This window comes from Hippichthys cyanospilos, chromosome 11, assembly GCF_059441005.1.
Source record: "Hippichthys cyanospilos isolate Australia breed blue-spotted pipefish chromosome 11, RoL_Hcya_1.0, whole genome shotgun sequence".
NCBI lineage: Eukaryota > Metazoa > Chordata > Actinopteri > Syngnathiformes > Syngnathidae > Hippichthys > Hippichthys cyanospilos.
Genome location: NC_142379.1, coordinates 1549879 through 1570870, shown reverse-complemented (window position 1 = coordinate 1570870; position 20992 = coordinate 1549879). Strand labels below are relative to the sequence as shown.

Below are 20992 nucleotides of genomic sequence, written 5' to 3'. Positions count from 1 at the left end.
AGCTGCACTATAAATGGTCATTTTTTAATGTTTTTTTTTTCTTTAAAAAAAAAAACGACCATATTTGGGGCAGTTAAAAACAATGTATAGTAGGCATCTTTTCCCTAAAAAAAAACCCCATGCATAGAAATGATTTTTTTTTTAAAGGCTTTTTCCCTACATTTTATAGGAAAACAAAACATATAAAAGTGGCAAATACAAACTGCAATCATTTGTCTTTGATAAATGACGACATTGTATTCAAATAAAAGAGGAGAAAAACAATTCTTGAAAAATTATTTATTTGCTGACCAGCGCTGCGCTTGCGGTCTATGTTACAAATACTTACAGCACATACAGTCTGCGGTTTTTTTGTGTTTTTTTTTTGACACAACCATTCCCAAACACAACCAAATGGTATATTGATAAGTATATCCATGTAGCGTATATCCATCCATATGGTACACAGATGTGCAGAAAACGGTGTTGACTCCAAGCATCAAGAGGACAACGCGTGAATTAACAAGCCGATTGTGCAGTGAAAAATACAACGCAACATATTACAAATTGCATAGATGTGATTATTTGCCCTCAAAATCAAAACCTGAATCAGAAGAACGGAAAAATAAAAAACACCCACCCGTGTCCGATTAAAATAATGTCGTCTGTTGAAAAAAAAAGAACACAATTCAACCATGGGTTGCTTCCTGCTCCAATTAATTTGCTCTTAATTTGAAAAGCAAACTGCGCGGATCCCTGTCAGCGCCTTTCAAAAGTACTAATAACAAAGGCATACATGCAAAGGAGTAACATTTGCACGATACAGCAAAAGGTTGCTTCATGTTCCAGTCAATTTGCTCTTAACTCCAAAAGAAAAACATATTTGACCTGTCACGGCACTGAAGAGAATGAATAAAAGCATACAACGTTTTGCAAAGTGGCCTCTTTGCCAGATTTCAGGAAGGAAGTGTCTTCGTGCTCCAATTCCTTTGCTTTTAATTAGTATATTTTAAAATTTAATAAATTTATATTTCTATATATAATTAGGGCATTAAATAAGGCATGTGATATTCTGCAATGGAGTAATTTACACAAGTTTGCAAAAAGTTGCGTCAGGTTCCAATTGATTTGCTCTTAATTAGAAAACATTGATGTTGTACTGGAAGAACATTAAACAGCATGAATATAGGCATACAATGTTCTGCATTTTTGAATGACGAGCAGATTTTTTTCACTAAGTTGTTTCATGTTCCAATTACTGTGCTCTTATTTTGAAAAGAATAGCGGATTGTTTCTGTCATGGCAGTAAAACCTGTTAACTTAGTTTTGCTGATACCTGCAGAAATCTCCGTTAGAATCTCACATACCTTTAACCCGAACCTTTAAGCTTAACCCAGAATCCGCTTTGTAACTTTTAGGGTGACCGGTTTACTTTATGCGCGCAAAAAAAAACAAAAACAAAAAAAAAAAAACAGCCACCTTTGTCACCATTTCAGTCAAAAAGAAGTCCACTTCGACTTGAGGCATTTTTATATCATCATGCGACATTTTCACCGGCGTGTCTTGATTGATTGAAGAAAATAACATCAAAGAAAATCAGCAGTTTGACTTTATAGCGTAAAAACAAGCCCGCGCATCAAAGACATGCACCACCCAACCCACCAAGCGCACCGCATCACTTTTTTTTTTTTTTTTTTTTTGTGGGGAACGGGCAAACAAACAAGGACAAGCCAAAGACGGGACGTGGGATCCAAAGGCTGGACAATCCACGCCTTTCAAGTAGATTTCAGAAAAAAAAACAAACAAAAAAAAAAGCCTCCATGGTCTTCGGATTTTGTGTGTTCATCAAATGTCAGGCACTTGCAAAACAGCAAAAAAGTACGAAAGACACCATGACAAGAAAATGAAACGTTTCCACATAAAAGTTGGCATTTTCTTAGGAAATTTCAAAGAAATTATTTTCCTTTTCCTGTTATTTGCAGAGGAAAAAAAAATGGGCTGGCAGCTTCTTAAAAGAATAACAATAAAAAGAAGAAAATAATAATAATAACAATAAAATGATTTAAAAATTGAAATGAACAAACACAAAAAATATTACAAATAAATTGAATTAGGGTGAACATTATGCCTTATTTGTAATTTTTTTTTTTTTTTTTTAATATTTCTTAAAAATGTGCCATGTATGTGAGGGTAATTGCATTGTAAAGCCAATTCAAATGAACATTTTTTCTATGACTGAAAATGAATACTATTACAATATTTATACTTTTTGTCATAAATGTCCAACTTGATTCGAGTAAAATTCGGATTTATTTCTTGTTGATTTTGTCTTTCACTTGTAAAATTTTATTCTAAAGTCTTTTTTTCAACTATGAGATTAAAAAAAATCCTAATCAGGATTTTATCAAATTTATTTATTTATTCATTACATAAAAAAAAAATCTCAATTCCTCTTTTTTTTCCTGTACAATATTGTTCTGTAAAAATACAAATTCTGTTTTCAGGCTCGATTCGCCAATTTGAATATTCCAGGAAAAAAAGGAATAAGGAGACAATTATAGTATTTTGATTATATTCTTGCAATTTACAAATTGAATATCGCAACCTTATTCTTGTAAAATTGCAATTAATTTTCCTTGTACAAACGCGTCTGGCAAAATGACAACTTGTCTTTGGAGTCTTTATCCCTCGAAAAAAGAAAAAAAGAATGAATTAGATTGCAGTTTGTAAAGTGACGAATTTCTTAAAGGGACAGTGTGTAAGATTTTCATTAAAAAGGATTAAAAGAAATGAACATGTTCCTAACGACCAACAGTACGTTTATCATGAAATGATATTGGGGGGGTGGCGGCACATGGGCGGCCATGTTTGTTATAGCTATGGACAATGGTAGCACCTGCAGCACCCCCTGCTGCCCGTAATAAAAAACGGCCTAAATCTTACACACTATCCCTTTAAAAAAAAAAAAAAAGAAAGATCACTTAATATTGGATTTTGTTCATGTAAAAGTTTTCTGTTTTGTTGCCATGTAACTTGGTGCCTTAGATTTAAAAAAAAAAAAAAAAAAATTGGACCTGTTTTGGTTCAGACCTCGGAGCTGTCGCAGAATCCTTGCGTCGGCGGCGGGGCGGGCGGGGCGGGCGGGTCCTTGGCGTCCCGCTTGCGGCGCAGCAACACTACCAGCAGCAGAAGTGCCAGGACGGCCAGCAGAGCGCCCACGGCCACGCCCACCGCCAATACGGGCCCCTCGTCTGCGCCGGCGCCGTCCCGGGCGCGGCCCGACTCGCGCGGGATCACCCCGTCGGGGCCGGGGAGCTCGCGGACCGGGTCGGCGGCGGCGGCGGCGGCGCGGTCCAGCGTGACGTGGAGGATGTTGGTGCCGCGGTTGTTGTGGGCGCCGATGTCCTGGTGGGCGCCGATGTCCTGGTGGGCGCCGATGTCCTGGTGGGCGCCGATGTCCTGGTGGGCGCCGATGTCCTGGTGGGCGGAGCGGCGCCGGCGGCTCAGCGCGTGGCGCTCCAGGCTGCGCTTGCCGATGCCCCGGTTGGCGCTGTCCCGCGAGCGCACCGTGTAGATGGCGTGGATGAACCACTCTCGCCCGGCGGACACCTGCCCACGCAAACGCCGTCACTTGCCGTCCCTGACCCTCGACCCAAACCCCCACGGGTCTAAAAGTGTACTTTGAAAGGCGAGTACCTGGAAGAGGGCGGCCGAATCCACGCTGAAGCCGTCCGATCCGGGCTGGCGGACCAGGGGGAGGGCGGCCGGGTCGTCGGCGGCCAGCCGGGCGCCGAAGGCCACGTTGCCGAAAGAACCGGCCTGGGTCTCGGGCTGGGCTTTGTCCTTGAGACCGGGCGGGATGAAGTCAAGCGAAATCGATTACTTTGGGCCCTACTGTCATCCATTACCTTGACAGTACTAAAGTAATCTATTTCTTTGGAAGTTAACTTTTAACAAAAATATCTAAAATAATTCATGTATGGGCTTACTTAATGTACTGAAGTAATTCATTACCCTGGGTACTAAAGTAAAGTAAAATTGATTACTTTGGGCACTGAATTAATCAATTACCTTTCAAGTACTAAAGTAATTTAGTTCTTTGGAATTTAATTTTTAACAAAAGCAACTAAAATAATTCATGTACGGGCTTACTTAATGTACTGAAGTAATTCATTACTTTGGGTACTAAAGTAATGAATTACTTTAGTACCCAGTAATTAAAGTACCTAGTAATTAAAGTACAATTGATTACTTTGGGTATTAAAATAATCAATTACTCTTCAAGCACTATTGTAATAAATATCTTTGGGATTGAATTATTAACAAAAGTACCGAAAATAATGAATGCTTGGGGTTACCTAAAGTACTAAAGTAACTGATCAATTTGGGTACTAGAGTAAAGTAAAATTGATTACTTTGGGTATCAGAGTAATCAATTACCTTTCAAGCACTATTGTAATAAATATCTTTGGGATTGAATTATTAACAAAAGTACCGAAAATAATGAATGCTTAGGGTTACTTAAAGTACGAAAGTAACTGATCAATTTGGGTACTAGAGTAAAGTAAAATTGATTACTTTGGGTATTAAAATAATCAATTACTTTTTACTTGCTTCTACAATTACTTACGATCGACGTTAACCGTTAGCATGTCAACGGCGTTTTCCGTTATATCTTAGCGCTGCGCTTTTAAAAGGGGCGGGGCATCCCCGCCCGATGAGGACCAGCAGACTCACGATAATTTTGAATCTGTAGAGCAGCGAGGGGGCGTCGGCCAGGCAGCCGAACTCAAAGGCGTCGGGGTTATATTTGGGCACGTAGCCGTCGGCGCCGGTGCACAGGAAGACTTTCTCGATGTTGCAGACGAAGGAGTCGCCCAGGTTCTGCACGGGGTCCACCATGACACGCCCGTAGATGGTGTCGCCTGCGCAGACGTCGGGTCAGGGCGGAGTGGAGGCGCCGGCCCGCGGGCCGCCGGCGGGCTTACCCGGCGAGAAGGCCGCGTCGCCGCCCTGGCCGAAGCCCGCCGAGCCGTCCGACAGCCACAGGGTCTTTTTGGACAGCAGCGTCATCTCCGTGTTCAGGCTGAACTCCGCCGCCACCGGATCGCTCACCTGGGAGCCGAAGTTGACGCTTACAAAAGTGGAATAAACGTCTTTCTTTTCGACGTGCTAGCAAGCTGTTATCGAAAAGAGAGACTGGAGCAAAGAGCGCAAGCTGAGTCAAATGATTACAAGATTGGTTAGTTAGCAGGAAGACACATAGAACATTTGGATGATTACATATGAGCCTGGCTCGAATTGACCCACGATGTCTTACGGGGAACGGGCTAAAATAAAGTACTGTAATGGCTTGGGATTACTGGATATACATTTCGACACATTTGGGTGCTCGTAGAGGTCAAAGTGACCCAGGGACATTATTGGTGTTCTTGAAAAATCAACATGAATCACTGCTTAAAAGGAAATACTGAATTTGGATGATAAGACTTTTCTAGCACACTTGAGTGCTTTTAGAGGTCAAAGTGACCCAAGCGATATTATTGGTGTTCTTGAAAAATCAACACGAATTTGTGATTAAAACAAAAATATTGGCTTTGGATTATATACATTTCTGACATAGTTGAGGGACTTCATTTACCCCGGGTCAAAGTGACCCAGGGTCATTGTTGCTGTTCTTGAAAAATCAACATCAATCTCTGGTTAAAACAAATTGTTGGATTTGGATTACACATTTCTGACAGAGTCTGATGACTAAATAACCCCGGGTCAAATTGACCCAAGGAAGTTATTTCTGTTTTAGAAAAACAAACATAAATTACTGGTTAAAACCAGACATTGGATTTGGATTGAAACTTATTTCTGACACTGTTAGGTGACTAAATACACATCGGGTCAAATTGACCCAACATTATTGCCCTTCCTTACAATGAAATATAACGCGAGGGTTGACGTTGGCTTGGAGGGCGTACCTGCTGAAATCGGATGTCCAAATCGAAGCTGACGGGCTCCCTGGGATTGCACACGGGCGGGAAGGTGAACTCCAGCTTGGGCGGCGACGCGCACGGCAGCAGCTTGACCGCGTACGTCCCCGAGTAATCTCGTACCTGAAGGTCAAAAGGTCGCGGCCTGGGACGGCGGCAAAACAAGCGCGCGGACGCGCGGATGTTTGCTTACGGCAAAGTCGGAGACGAAGGTCCACTGCTGGACGGGCTGGTTGTACGTGGGCTCGCTCCGCACCAGGCTGAGGTTAAAGGTCAGACCGGGGTGATCCGCACATATGACCATGGAGCTGAGGGCGGAGCCTGAGCAAAAATGAAAAATACATATTTTCCAGGCTGGAAACATTCAATATGGAGGTCAAGAACGTCATCAACTAGAAAGCTAGCGAGCTGAAAAAAAAAGACGATTATGCATTGCCTGACTGCAGTAAGAAAATCCACCAGTAGAGGTAGCTAATAGACCGTGAAACCACTGCCTGGGTAAAATGGTGCCCCTAAAGTCCATGCACATATTTATTGGCGCGGACTTATTTATGTGGTCGGTTTATGCGACTTGGTTGACTTTGTTTCCCATTCCTATTCCCAAACTAGAATTTATTCCCACAGTATACCAATTTTCTGAAACGCTTGATTTTCATTTGAAAGCCTCAACTTTTTTTCAAAAGTGTGCCCCCAGGAACAGCACAAAATTTAAGGGGGATTGAAAGTTAAACAAAAAGAGAAGTCTTAAAACGTATTTTTTGGGGTTTATCTCCAGGAAATTTTCACTTGTTTTCAATGTTTGAAAAAAAAAAAGGATACAGGTAAGGTGCGGGCCACAAAAAACTGACGGCGGACCACAAACGGCCCCAGGACCGCAGTTTGGATAAGAGCCGAAGAGACACGAGCGCAACATACCAGGATGACCGGAGACAAACAGGCCTCTAAAGCGAGCTTCGGTGCGGAAGTTGACCACCAGGCGTCCCTGCTCGTTAATACGCATGCTGGTCGGGTAGAGCGCGCCTGCAAAGACGGCGCAGCTGCAGCTCGACGTCCTCAAAAGTCGGCGCCGGAGACAATTCGACAAAGAGGCGTCCCAACCTTGAAGCTCGGCTTCCGGCGGGCTGCCGATGCCGTCCCTCCACAAGATGGCGGTGTCGTAAACGAAAGTCAGCCTCAGCTCCGACCGGAGGTCGAAGTGCTGCCAGCCTCCGGCGCCCGCCGGCGAGTGGAACACGTAGGACACGTGGAGCGGCACCCGTAGGGTCACGAAGGACTGGACCAGGTTCAGGACCTGCCAGGAAAAACGACCCAACCCAAGCAAAGTTCTCAATTTACAAGCTTGATATAGTCGCAGCACAAGACATACCCTCATTTCCCAAATATAAGACGCACACTTAATTTTGAGGTATTTTTCTATGTTACACTTTGGCAACAATGTATAAGCTATGGCAAAGTCGAAAAAATATATCATCTTTTGTAAACTATTCATATTTTCTTGCGTTCATATCTGCAAGTTATAAATTTGGGGCACGTTAAAAGTGTTTCAGATTTCCCACATTGTGAGCGGTCAGTGAACGCCTCTCTGGCATTAACTTCCTTATCCTGAGATCTCTAACGTGCGCATCTTTGTTTGCTCTCCTCGCAAGAAACGTTTGTTGTCTTCCTTCTGGTTTGTTCTTTAATAAATGTTCTAGATTGCCTGAACCTGACGCTTATAATAACGCGGCAATAATCAGACTGGGAAATACTTCCGTATGTAAATAACAGGACCAAAACCCAAATAAACAGAGTTAAATAAACAGCAAGTGAAAGCCAAGTGGCGAGGGGGTGTTTAAAGCTGCTGGCAAAAGTGTTGGCTCATTAAATGTAGCCCTTGGCAACACGTTGGAGCATCTTAATGGAGGAACGGCCAGTCACCATGAGGATCAGCAAAAACGGCGCGGCTGCCAGCCGATGCCGCTTCATTACCTTTTTTTCCTTAATCTTCCTGTAACTTTGCCGCTCAAATTCATGCATTTCAATATTTTGATAAAACCTGGAAAGAAAATCCAATTTAGAAAATGAGATGCAGCTTCTACTCGCCTCACTTTAGTCGTGTCCTTATTTTTAAATACATTTTGGACACTGCGAAAACCTCTTCTTTGATAACTGAGTCATCACATCTTAACCCCTGTGGCATTATGTTAGAAATTATGGAAATTCCTTAGACTTTTAACGAGATCATAAAAGAATCAATGGGGAAAAAAAACACTAGGGAGCTGAAATTTCCAGCAGATGATTAAAACATGTATATTTCTCAATGCAACGATTCTGACGTTTCGCTGTGATTGAAGCTGAACGTGTGAGATTTTGTGTACAAAAATAATCCAAATTTTGGACCATATAAAACCATTATAATTACAGTTTTTGAGATGCATTTTAATAAGATTTATGACCTTGATTTTCCTGTGATTTTTGCAACATTCTGTTGAGCGGTGCTCAGAGTATGTCAGCAAACAAAAAATTCTTTGTTGACTAGTGTTTCACCTCAAGACAGTAGGTGGCAGCAGAGACCAGTTAATGCCTATGTCTTTAAGTGTCATCATCACGTCACAGAATACAAAGACTGAGAATACCATTTTTCAATTTTTTTGTGGCTGTCAATACATGTAACCTTACAAGGAAAATAAAGAAAACAAAATCTTCAAAAAAACTAATTATTACGCCACATAAATGCAATGTGTATAGTGATGTGTGTGTGCACAAGGGTTGATGTGGTGAGTGTGACTGTGGTGGCGTCTTTTTTTGCATTATTAAACTACATCAGGAATTTTACGCCATGCAAATGAAGGGGACTATACCCAAGCAAATATGAGCGTGCCGCACCTGCCCGAAAACGGCGCGCGAGCAAATCCTGTGCGGCGCCACCATCGTGAAGATTTTATTTAGGCTCTTTCTTTCCTTTTGATGTGCACTTCATTAGCTTAATGCTTTCTGTTCTGTTGGACCTGGGATCTTTTGTCAACAAGGCGCTCCCGCGTGGCGCGGCCCCGTTATTTATTGGGCGCGAGCGCAAACATTAATAAGCTGCGATGCGGCCAGTCTTACACATTGGGAACATGTGTAAAAGTTCAAAACGCGCAAATTCGGCCCGACGCGTTCCGACACGCCAGACGGAAAAAACGAGTTATGGGAACCCCTCTGACATGCGGCCGCCCGCCCGCGCCGGTGCGGCGAGCGCGCTCAGGCGAGCCTCCGGGCTCCCGCTGAGCAGCGCGCATCATTTGCTCATATTCATCCTCCTGACATGACCCGCTGGGCCTTAATGGATTCCTGCGGCCTCGCTAAGCGGTGACATGACACTTCCCTCCATTAGCGCCGCTGACCTCGCAACGCTTGCCAATCAGAGGTCAACGCTCCTTTTTCCACTTGATCCCGCCTCGGGCCGTTGTCCGCAACACAATCATTAGCCCCCCCCCGGGAAAGAGGAAACATTTCAACCCCCCTCACCGAGGGAAGGTCATTTCTATAAAAATCGCACACCTTTTTTGTATCATTTTTAATATTAACAAAAGAAATGAGCAATATAAAATCAACAATTGCTTATTTTGTACTGGGTGTACACGGGTTACGGGTTAGTATGAAACTGATGAAAAATCAAGTTCATCAAATAGCCTGAAATTAATTTTTTTTTTAATAAAATTATGTCATGCGTTATTGAACCAAGAAATATTTTTGACAAACTGAACATTGTTTTTACGTTGTTTTTAAGATCATCATTAAAAATGTATACCCACATGATTGCATTCTTTTTTAAAATGACCAAAAGAAAAAAGCAATAGAAATCAACTTTCAACAAATGCGTATTTTCTGCAGGGTTTATATTACGGTTACAGGTTATTCTGAAACTGAAAAAAGTACATTTTTATTCAAACTAGAAACATTTTTAACCGACTGCACTGTTTGAAACTGTAAGAAAATATCAAATAAACAGTAATAAATATAAATTGATCTTAAACATAACACAAGCACCGATATCTTAACCAATTTAGGTACCAAACATTATATATGCAAATAAAAAAAAGCCGCCACTGCACCTAGTGCCTTGGATGTGCAATTACACTTCCCACAGCAAAAGCAAAACCTGTTCTCTGGGGGTCACAAGTGCCCCCCCAACTAGTTGATTTTTGTTTTGGTACAAATACTTCCTGGTCAAAAGGGACGTACGTTTTATGTATTTATTTGTTTTGAAATGTGCTCACCCAAGCAAACTTGCAGTATAAGACTTAAAAGTTGCGTTTGAGTTCCGCTTGTGCCTTCTGGCACACTGCGGTCCAGCAGAGAGATTTCTCTAATGAAAGTGGACCAACCTCCGCTGCTCCACTAAGAAGATGAATAATTAAAGGAGCACAGTGGCACGGCTTATTTATGGTATTGATAAAGGCTTCGAAACAAGCCAGCAAGCCGCTGGCGGCCGTGTACGCTCTTAACGCGGGCGTTATCGCCGCAGAAAATGGATTATGTACATTATATGCGCCAGCGTCCTGGATGGACTCGCGCGTATTGATTAAAGATAATATCGGACGCCGCGCGCAGCATTCCGTTAAGAAATTGTGTATTACAAGAAGGCCGTGGATTGAGATGAAATACCAGAGCCGTTTCATTCATTCTGACATTCAAGCGGAATTGCATGCTGACATTGAATACAAAGAAAAAAAAAATCATAGAACTCAGAACAGGATCAGCGTTCTAATCTTAAATATTCACTGACAACTCACGCCTAAATTGTAATTCCCCAATTTAATTTAGGACGCAGCTGTGTATAGGACACACCCTTAATTTTAGGGTCATATGCTGATATTCTTAGTGGTTCTCAAAGTGGGGTCCGCGGACCCCTGGGGGTCGGTGGCCTGACTGCAAGGGGTCCATGAAATCATTTGGATTTTAATTAAAAAAAATATATATATCTTTGTGTTGATTTTATTTGATTTGATATTAACTTGTGAAAGTATTCATGTATTCCAAAATGTTTGAGAACCCCTGCTCTAACCGGCGCACCCTAAATTGAATCAGCTGGAGGCATCGTAACTTTTTCCTCCGGGTTTTCGTCATTTTCCTTTGTGTGAACAAGGATGGACTCGGACGTTGGTTCTTTCCGTTCGCTTCTTTTACTGAAAATAATGCCGTAACAAGCTCAGCTACAGGCAACAGGCACTTGACGCTCACCATCAACTGACGTCATTATTTGAAGCAGGAATTTGGCCCATATAAAACTGTGCATCAGAACTTAGCTTCAAACTTAGCTTGTCCAATTAAAAAAAAAAAATCTCACTTTTCAGTTGCCGTTTATAGGACACACTCCTACTTTCATTTTTGGGGAATTATATTTGGGGAATTACGGTCACCCTCCGATATGATCGCAATCAATTATGCGTGAAGTCCGACTGGATATGGGCCGTTCCTGCTGCGTACCGAGACGGGCCGGACTGGCCGGACGGAAGCGGGACGGTCTATTAAAGACGCCCTGAAATTAAGGACGGAACCCGTCCGGCTGGGTGTCCAGGTGTCGGGGGAGCGGCGGCGCCGCACCCCGCAGCTGCTGCGGACGCCGCGTCTGACGGAAAAGACAAATAACCGCGGCCGGCGAGAGGCGATGGGCGCTTTGTCATCGGTGCAGATGTTCAACACGATTATGGAAGCGAGAGTCCTGCGCAGGTGTCAAATGAAGACACACCAGCCAGCGTGTGTCCCTTTAATAGACTTGTAAATAATTTAGGGTGCGCTCACGCCAGGCTATTTGATTTTGCTTGACTTCTACTTGTTGTTTTTATTCCTCTAGAGCAGTGCTTCTCAATTATATTTTGCAGGAAAGAGAAAACCTTTCACGCCCCCCCCACTCAACTATAAATGAGATTATTATCTATAAAAATTGATAGTACCCTCTTTGACATTAACAAAAGAAATAAGCAATATAAATCAACATCTAACAATTTTATTTCATAGTGGTAACAAATTAGTCTAAAATAACCATCAAAGTGCCTGAAAAAATGGAAATCCTTATTTTATTGCAATTACAATTCAGCAGCTTTTAACCACGCCCCCTCTCTATATATTGTTTGATATTGAATCAAATTGGTTTATTTTGAATGAATAAAGTGTGACTGACTTATTTGTTTTGATGACATTCCCTATGGCGCAGCTCCATCTAGTGGATGCATACCGCGACTCCAACCACTACTGTAGCTTCTATTCTATGTGCCTTATAATGCAGTGTGCCCTATATAAGAAAACCGTTTTAAGACAAGCCATTCATCGAAGGTGCGCCTTATAGTGCGGAAAATACGTTAGGAAAAAAAGGCAATCCACATCACCTTAAGACATTTCGGCAAGATGTTCCAATTCTAAGTTGGACAGACAGACATGGACAGACAGCTAATTCTTTTTATATGGTACTTTGTGTAGTTGGTGTTCCGGATACGGAATCAAACCCTAACAGCGAGGAGGATGACCTAACCAGTCTAACCAGTCTAACCCTAACCCTAACCCTGCCACTGGACAGATATCAGATACCAGCTATTAGGAAAAACATAAACACCAAGAAACAATCACCTCACAGTCATTGTTTGACACATCTATATTGCATGGCTAAACGCAGAACTTAACTCATTAAATCCCAAAGACGTACTTTTACAACGCGTTCCTTATTATTACCACACTGCCCAATTTTTATGCATGTTATGATGATGGTAAGAGAAGATACTTGGTGTAAAAATTCAGAGTACAACCAGCCCAAACATGCTTTTTCTAAAGAGAAGAGCCGCCACTCTAGAGTTAACATTCCTGCTCCCTTCCGGAGATGACAAGCGGGGATCAAAGGTGAACGGGGCGGGGCCGGCTCACCTGTCCGTCGGTGCCGACGGTTCCGCCGCAGTCGCTGAGCAGCTCGGACATGTCGTAGTAACTGGTAAACTCCCACAAGCAGGCCTCCAGGTCCAGGTTGCGGTAGAAGCGCAGCGCGCCGGCGCCCCTCAGCGCGGCGCTGTACTGGTAGGGCGCCGTCTCGCCGATCACCTGCGGGTTCTTGGTGGCCTCGCTCAGGAATCCGTGTCGGGTCTTGACTTCCCAATAGTCCAGCAGGTTGGAGCAGCGGTGGTTGCCCACGCGGGTTCCGTCCGGGCTGAGCGTCAGCTCAAAGTTGGACAAGGCCCGGGTGGACACCACCGGTAGCATACCTGCGGCGCGGACATTTTCATTTATTCTTTCGAAAAGCGCAGGTGCAGACGCGCCTCAGATGGGGGCCATTGAACATCACAACCACCGGACCGTTTGCGCTCTGTTCTGTATGCGTATTCTTTTCTGGGTTCGCTCAAATTATCTCACGTACGGAAAGCGGAAGAAGACGTGACTGACGTGACTTTTGACGCTCGCACAATCACCGGAGTCGTGACGGTGATACGCCATTCCTTAACTTGCCATGAGACTGCTTTCATCTCAAACGGCTTGCGTGGTGATGTCATGGCACAGCGCAGACTACAGAAGCCGCCAGCAAGTGTACCGAGTCCCGTTTTAGTTTCGATATCCATATAATGACTTTTTATATCGATTTAAATCGTAGCAAATGAGAATCCCGAATCTTCGGGTTTTTGGCAAACCACTATTACTAACTGTGGAAAACATGTTTGTTTTGGTAAGCGCTTTGCTTGATTGACTTGATTTCCTGCTGAGATAGGGATGGATGACCAACAGAATGTAAGCTGACAGCAGTGAACCAAAGACGGAAAATGACGTACGGTACGCACGCTAGGCGTTATACACCAATCAGAGAATACTACGTACGTTCTTTATTGTTGCCGATTACATGTGTGAGCATGCGCCTTTCAACACAGTGCGCCCTCTGTATGGGTTCAATACCCCATCATCGAGATAGTGTCTAACAACACGGTGCACCATCCGGTGCAAAAAAACAAAAAAAAAACGGTTTCATCCCTCATAGTTTTGCATTTTTACCAAATATGTAAACAAGAGTGATTAGGACAGCTGGAAACTGTTGAAATACGAAAAAAAAATGACCTTACCATCAATGTGAGGCATGGTGACAGTGAGTTTGACGAGATTGGGATGGTCGGGGTCCTCGGCGCCGGTGTAGCGCAGCTTGGCGGAGAAAGGCTCGGCTCCCACCGTGCCCGGCACGCGAGGCTGGCACATGCCTGCCGCCCGCCCGTAAACAAACATCAAACGTTTAGTTAGCTCGCGGAAGACAAAGATCCACGGCGGAGAAATGATTTCCCGCCGGCAGAGCGGCCGCCGCGGCAGCCGCTCGTCGGGCGCTGACATTTCCATAACAAACAAGTCAAAAACAGCCACCGAATCCCGACGAGGAAGAAAACCCATTCGCACCTCAGCCGCTTTCTTTTTTATAATATGAAATGTAATTAGATCCTCCACAAACACGATAGATTAAAGAAAGAGATTTGGCATGTTAACACGTTCGCTGGGATTTGAATTTCAAAAATGTTGGGGAGACTTTTAAATACAGATACTGGATGGAGCCATACAAATAATAATGACATGAAATAGAATCTGAAAAGACATACACACGCTCATTTTGCTGTTTTTATTCCCCAATGTGTTATTTGAATGGTTTATGACCTCATTAATGCATGGATTCTAACCAAAAATTTCTAACCAAACATTTCAATGAAGTGATTTTTTTGTTAATCGTAGTTTTGTTGACATCATATGTAAGGATTGTGTCAACTGTGATAACACATGTAATAAACGCACTATGCAAATATAAATTAAAATATAAATAATTGCATTTTTTAAAATGATATCATTAACGCATGGAGTTTGTTAATATTGTATAGTATATTTATTATCAACAATGCGGAAAATTCTAACCAAAAACTAAAGTAAAGACATATCTATAAACAATGTAGATATTTGATAGATTTTAAAGAATTAGAGTTGCTATTTTTTTTTAAATCTACGAATGCGTGCATTATACTGAAAAAAAAAAAAAATTGGGCTCTTCAATACCACTTTTTCTGAGACCAATACCACTACCAAGTATTGACACCACTAGTTCTTTTGATGCCAAAAATGAAAAAAAACCATGACTACTAATTTCAAAGAAAGTGCTATGGAACATTCTTTGAAGAAGACTAAGGCATTATAAAACAGTAAAACATATATAAAATATATAAAAGCCGTAAATCATGGAAGCAAAGGAAAGCTTCGGTCGGACTGACCCTCGTCAACGCTGACGGCGACCACGGGGCTGGCGAGCTCCAGGCCCCGGTCGCCGTCCGAGTTGACGGCCCTGGCGGCGCACTGCACCCTGGAGCCCGCCTGGAAGTAGACCGAGTCCAGCGTGATCAGCTTGGACGAGGTGAAGAAGGTGTCGAAGTCCACTTCCCGCATGGGGGACGTCACGCCGTCCGGGCCCTTGGGGGCGCTGACGAGCCAGCGGTAGCGCGTCAGCGTGTTGTTGATGTTCTCGCTGGCGCAGATGGAGCCCGTTTTGTCGTAGTCCGGGTATTTCAGGTTACACGCCTGTGGCAGGAAGGACAAATGAAACTTCATAAAAGCGTTGCTATAGCCACCTCATCTAAACTTTTGTCACGGTGAAGTAGGAATGAAAAGAGCCCTTAAGTAATTAGAGTACCTTGGTTAAAAAAGATAACGCTTGGGCCATTTTATTCGGCCTTGGGAACCCTTTCATTTCGTGTGCACGGTCAGGAAAAAGTTTAACCGACACCAAAATAAAGCTTACCTTCCCAAATAACAACATTGCCAGGCAACCGTTTTATTTTGAAAAAGATCACCGCCAAAGACTACGTTTTTTCTGAAAGCAAGGCAGGCAATCTGTCAATTAGCTCAAGGGGCACTGCTACAAGACGCGGGCACCATTGATGAGGAAGATTACAACTTCTGAGTAGGAGTGGGCTGCGGCTCCCGCTTTCAACAGGAGCCAATCACGTGTCTTGTAAGACGGCCCTTGAGCTAATTTTGTATTTTTCAATCACACACGAGCGACTGAAAGCGATAGGGAAAGAGGAAAGTAAGATTTTGGATCCTCTTAGATTTTGTAAAATTGGACTTTCAAGTGTAAACTGCTTTTTAATCACGTTTGGTCAGCTACTTGCTTTACTCTAGTTAGACGTCTGAGCGCCTCAGTCCAGTTACTGTATAAGGTTTCATAATTTAGATCTAGTTTAATAATCTAGTTTAAAAACTAGTGATTGTTGTATACGGTTGTACGCGAAGGTTTACGTACCATCGGGGTCGTGTAATTTATAATTAGAACATTTTATGTGTATTTTCACGGTGAGGTATCACTGTCTGACCGATTAGCAGCTGCCAGTCCTTATGCTCGTTTTGGATTCCACCGAAAAGCGTCCACTCGCCACTTAGAAATTCACGCTTGAATTGTGACTCCTTATTCTGCCGTGTCGGCATTTCTCTCTCATTCATTGCACTCCCGCATCGACCCGGCATCCGCATCTCCCCGACCCTCCCAACGGGGAGCCTTTCCCTCCAGTCGCAGCAATTTCCCGCAAACAAATATAGCTATTGCTGTGTTCCATAATCCGCATCTGGGTTCTCCTCACAATTAGCGCTCTCACAGGTAAATTGATTCATAAATAGACGGGGCGAAACTCAAGAGTCATTAACATGACCGTTGGGGGGCTGGATAATTAACTTATCTTTCAGTTGCATGGATTAATGGCACAGACGAGCTCTTTTGATGCTCAGATTGTTACCGCGCTATAAAGCCGACGGTAGCTAGCAGGCTAGCTTTTATGTCTCAGTCAGGGCGACGTCCCAGTTTAACAGTTTGGGCGGATATTGCCAGCCGTGTTGTTTGGGCCCACTTTTAAGTATGTCATGTCCCAGTGTCGTCTTTTTTCTTTCTTTTTTTTAGTCCAGTCAGCAAGCCAGTGTTTTTGTCAGTCACATAGTTGTCATAGCGATTCATATGATACCGGGTAAAAAAGAAGTTAAACTGTTTACGGTCACATTTCAGCCATATCAGAACTAGAACGACTTGCTGCATCTGTATGTAAGAATCATGGGAAATGAAATCAGCTGGGCCGTTCTGGCCGTATTTTTTCAATGTGGGAACGCAAGGTATATTGTATTTTCCGCAGTATAAGGAAGCATCGGGTTATAAGACACGGCCTCAATGAATGGCCCATTTTAAAACTGATTTAATTTTTAACTTCTTTTTTAAGGATTCTCATCATTCGGGTGTCCATCAGTGTCCCCGATGGACAAACAGATGGGTGCGGCTCACCTTAGCCAGTAAGTGACGAATACAATGACGTCACTGCTTAGTTTTTTTTTTTTCTCGTCATTAATCGGTAAAACGGGTGTCTACTAGTGACACAGATGGAGAGTCCGAAGAAAACCCGATTCCAGTCAGTGCTTAGTTCATTTTTTAACGGCATTCGTCTGTCTGGACTGCCTACCTCCGCCTTGGACAAACCTTATAACAAACCCCGTAAAGGTTTGAACGTTTTTCTCCATACATCTATTCTTGATGTCCATCCAAACAAAAAAACGCAACTAAAACCCTTTGCGGTGATCTGGTTTGTCACCTTCAGGTTGAACGACCATCCGGAAATAACCCGGCGCCGCTTGTTTTAAAAACGCGACGGAAGGCTCGGGACGGTGGACGTACGGTGACACAAACGACGGGGTAGCCGGCCACGGGCGGGGCGTCTCGATGCTTGTCGGCGTCGTCGTAATGAAGCAAAGAAAGCACCCTGGGCACGGAGGGGAAGGTAACATCTGCCATGCTGTTGCTCTCCTCGATGTAGATGATGCCTTTGGTCAGCTGGGGAGCGAAAAGGAAAATTTGATTGTACGTACAGCGGCGGGGCGACGCTGACCTTTCTCTTCCGCGTATAAAGCATCTGTTCGTGTACACATCGCCGTTGACTCGCGCACATGTATGTATTATTCATGTGCACAAACATGCCGCCGCTCTCATTCTGCTCAGTCTCATTTCCCACGTTTGGAAATTGGCCTTCTTTCCTGTGTTAAATCATATACTATCTATCTATCTATCTATCTATCTATCTATCTATCTATCTATCTATCTATCTATCTATCTATCTATCTATCTATCTATCTATCTATCTATCTATCTATCTATCTATCTATCTATCTATCTATCTATCTATCTATCTATCTATCTATCTATCTATCTATCAAGATCGAGTATTAACAGGCAGTAAAATCTATCTATCTATCTATCTATCTATCTATCTATCTATCTATCTATCTATCTATCTATCTATCTATCTATCTATCTATCTATTTATCTATCTATCTATCAAGATCGAGTATTAACAGGCAGTAAAATCTATCTATCTATCTATCTATCTATCTATCTATCTATCTATCTATCTATCTATCTATCTATCTATCTATCAAGATCGAGTATTAACAGGCAGTAAAATCTATCTATCTATCTATCTATCTATCTATCTATCTATCTATCTATCTATCTATCAAGATCAAGTATTAACAGGCAGTAAAATCTATCTATCTATCTATCTATCTATCTATCTATCTATCTATCTATCTATCTATCTATCTATCTATCTATCTATCTATCTATCTATCTATCTATCTATCTATCTATCTATCTATCAAGATCGAGTATTAACAGGCAGTAAAATCTATCTATCTATCTATCTATCTATCTATCTATCTATCTATCTATCTATCTATCTATCTATCTATCTATCTATCAAGATCGAGTATTAACAGGCAGTAAAATCTATCTATCTATCTATCCATCCATCCATCCATCCATCCATCCATCCATCCTTCTATCTATCTATCTATCTATCTATCTATCTATCTATCTATCTATCTATCTATCTATCTATCTATGTTTTTTTAAAGGACAGTAATATTTACTGACTGCCAGTTAAAATACATTTTTAGCTTATAAAGCTTTGAATGGCGGTGAATGAGTTCATCTATTGCAAACAAAAGAACCCCAAAAAAAAGAGTTTTGTACCTGGGTTTCAGCCACCATGTTTTCATCTGGCTTTAGGTGCACGGTGAAGGCCTCCCTCATCTCTCTGATGCCGTCATACAAAACTTCCACCTCCACATAGTGCACCGTGTCACCTTCTCCGAACACAAGTTCTGTGGAGAAGAGAAAAAAAATGAATGACGGATCGTATCATTTGGTTGTCATTCCAACGCAATGTTCTCCTCGCTCACCCTCAGATATGGGGTTGTAGTCCTCCCCCGAGGTGGCAGACCCATCTTTGGTGTGGACCCGGACGACGGACACCTTGGACGAGTCCCCCACGCGCAGCACGGGGATTCTCACCACTGACGCTTGGCCTCGTTCCTTGGGTTCGTTCACGCTGAATTTGGTCTCGCCGAATTTGATGATGGACCCTGAAGAAAAAAAACACAGTGGCGGACTACAGTACCACATGTACATCAGTGGTTTGCAATCTTCTTTTGACGTGAAAAAAAAATGTATGGCAAGCACCCCCAAACTGTGTCTAAATTAATTGAGTTGCAAAATTGAGTTGCTTCATGTTCCAATTAATTAGCTTTTAATTTGAAAAGAAATACGTTCCAGTCAAGACACTGAAAGCAGTTCAGGGATATTTGGCTGAACGAATACTTCACAGGTTGAGAACCTCAGCTTGAAGACGATTTATCAAAAAGTTGCTTCATGTTCCAATTCATTTAATCGTAATTTAAAAAAAAAATGCTATTCCACTGTGTTGCAAAATCACTTTGATTTGCTGATATCAACAGAAAGATCTGCTGTCCCCCCAGGGGTACTCGTATCCTCTTTTGAGAACGGCTCCAGCAGATAACACCGACTAGGTAACAAATTGAGGCAGTTATGGTCATTTATAAATGTACCCGCTTCCCCCGGTGACATTCAATCAGTCACTCACTTTCTGAGAAACTGATAGCTAATGCAGGAACTTGACATTTTCACAGCCGAATACGGACAAAATATGATAGCGCTCACTGTCGCCGTCATCTTTTATTCTGATGAGTGTTTCGTTCTGCCGTCCGACGGATGCGCCGAAGGGAGAATCGCTTTTGGGGCTTCCGAGCACGAGACGCAGCTCCTCCTCTTCCTCGTGCTCCGTGTCATCGACCAAGTCCAGGATACAAGGCTTCTCCGCCTCCCCTGAGGAAACACGCGGCCACCGTAAAGCTCATTTCACTTGAAATAAATAAATAAACAAAGAAATACACGTGTTTGATAAAATAAAATAAAATAAAAATAAAAATGAAATACATCTTTACTTTTATGTATCATCAATTCAGCTAGCTTGCTAAGCTAACTAGCATCCATCAAGCTAAGCAGATAGCATGCCAAGCTAACCAGCGTCCAAACATCCATCCATCCATCCATTTATCAATCCATCCAACCAACTAGCATGCTAAGCTAACTACATCCATCAACACGACTAGTTAGCATGCTAAGCTAACAGACACGTATCACCCATGCGTCACCATCCCTTCTGCTAGCTTGCTAAGCTAACTAGCGCTGATCAACCATCAAGCTAACCAGATAGCATACCAAGCTAAGTAGCATCCAGTCATCCATTTGATTAGCATGCTAAGCTAAATATCATCCATCATCCCTCCATAAATCCAACATACTGAGCTAAAAGACATGTATCATCCAGTCAAAATATTAGGAACACCTTTTGAGGCTGATGCATTTGTACAAAAACAAGAAACGTATGGTTACCTAACGGATTACCGCTCTGACGGCATTACTAACTTCACGCTATTTGTCGTTTGTAACACGGTGCGTTCGGGCCACCTGGCAGGAAGGTGATGACGGAGTCGTCCGTGTTGGGCCTCTCGATGAAGTCCATCATGACCTGGGCCGTCCCTTGCCTGCTGTAGCATCGCACCGTAGACCTGTGGCCGATGTCGCCGCTACGGTACACGCTGGCCGCAATCCGCCCCGCCTTCTCGTTGCCCGCGTAGACGGCGTCCCGGAACTGCACCGTCGGTCCTGGCCCACGGGCGCG

The 20992-nt window shown here is 42.9% G+C and overlaps 1 protein-coding gene across 1 annotated transcript in view; it reads right to left on the bottom strand.

The window, feature by feature from the left end:
* Window positions 1-264: 264 nt before the first annotated feature.
* The window catches only part of LOC148415398 (FRAS1-related extracellular matrix protein 2-like), a 74278-nt gene continuing 53550 nt past the window's right edge, over window positions 265-20992 (bottom strand). The window contains exons 9-24 of the mRNA XM_088428172.1: window positions 20779-20976; window positions 19969-20133; window positions 19191-19373; window positions 18982-19112; window positions 17629-17784; window positions 15194-15497; window positions 14018-14149; window positions 12843-13174; window positions 7062-7254; window positions 6879-6983; window positions 6157-6284; window positions 5952-6086; window positions 4968-5094; window positions 4717-4904; window positions 3676-3822; window positions 265-3588 (exon numbers count right to left, since the gene is read on the bottom strand). Coding sequence (XP_088284298.1) covers window positions 3064-3588; window positions 3676-3822; window positions 4717-4904; window positions 4968-5094; window positions 5952-6086; window positions 6157-6284; window positions 6879-6983; window positions 7062-7254; window positions 12843-13174; window positions 14018-14149; window positions 15194-15497; window positions 17629-17784; window positions 18982-19112; window positions 19191-19373; window positions 19969-20133; window positions 20779-20976 — 3149 coding nt within the window. The 3' untranslated portion in view covers window positions 265-3063. The remainder of the gene's footprint in view (window positions 3589-3675; window positions 3823-4716; window positions 4905-4967; window positions 5095-5951; window positions 6087-6156; window positions 6285-6878; window positions 6984-7061; window positions 7255-12842; window positions 13175-14017; window positions 14150-15193; window positions 15498-17628; window positions 17785-18981; window positions 19113-19190; window positions 19374-19968; window positions 20134-20778; window positions 20977-20992) is intronic.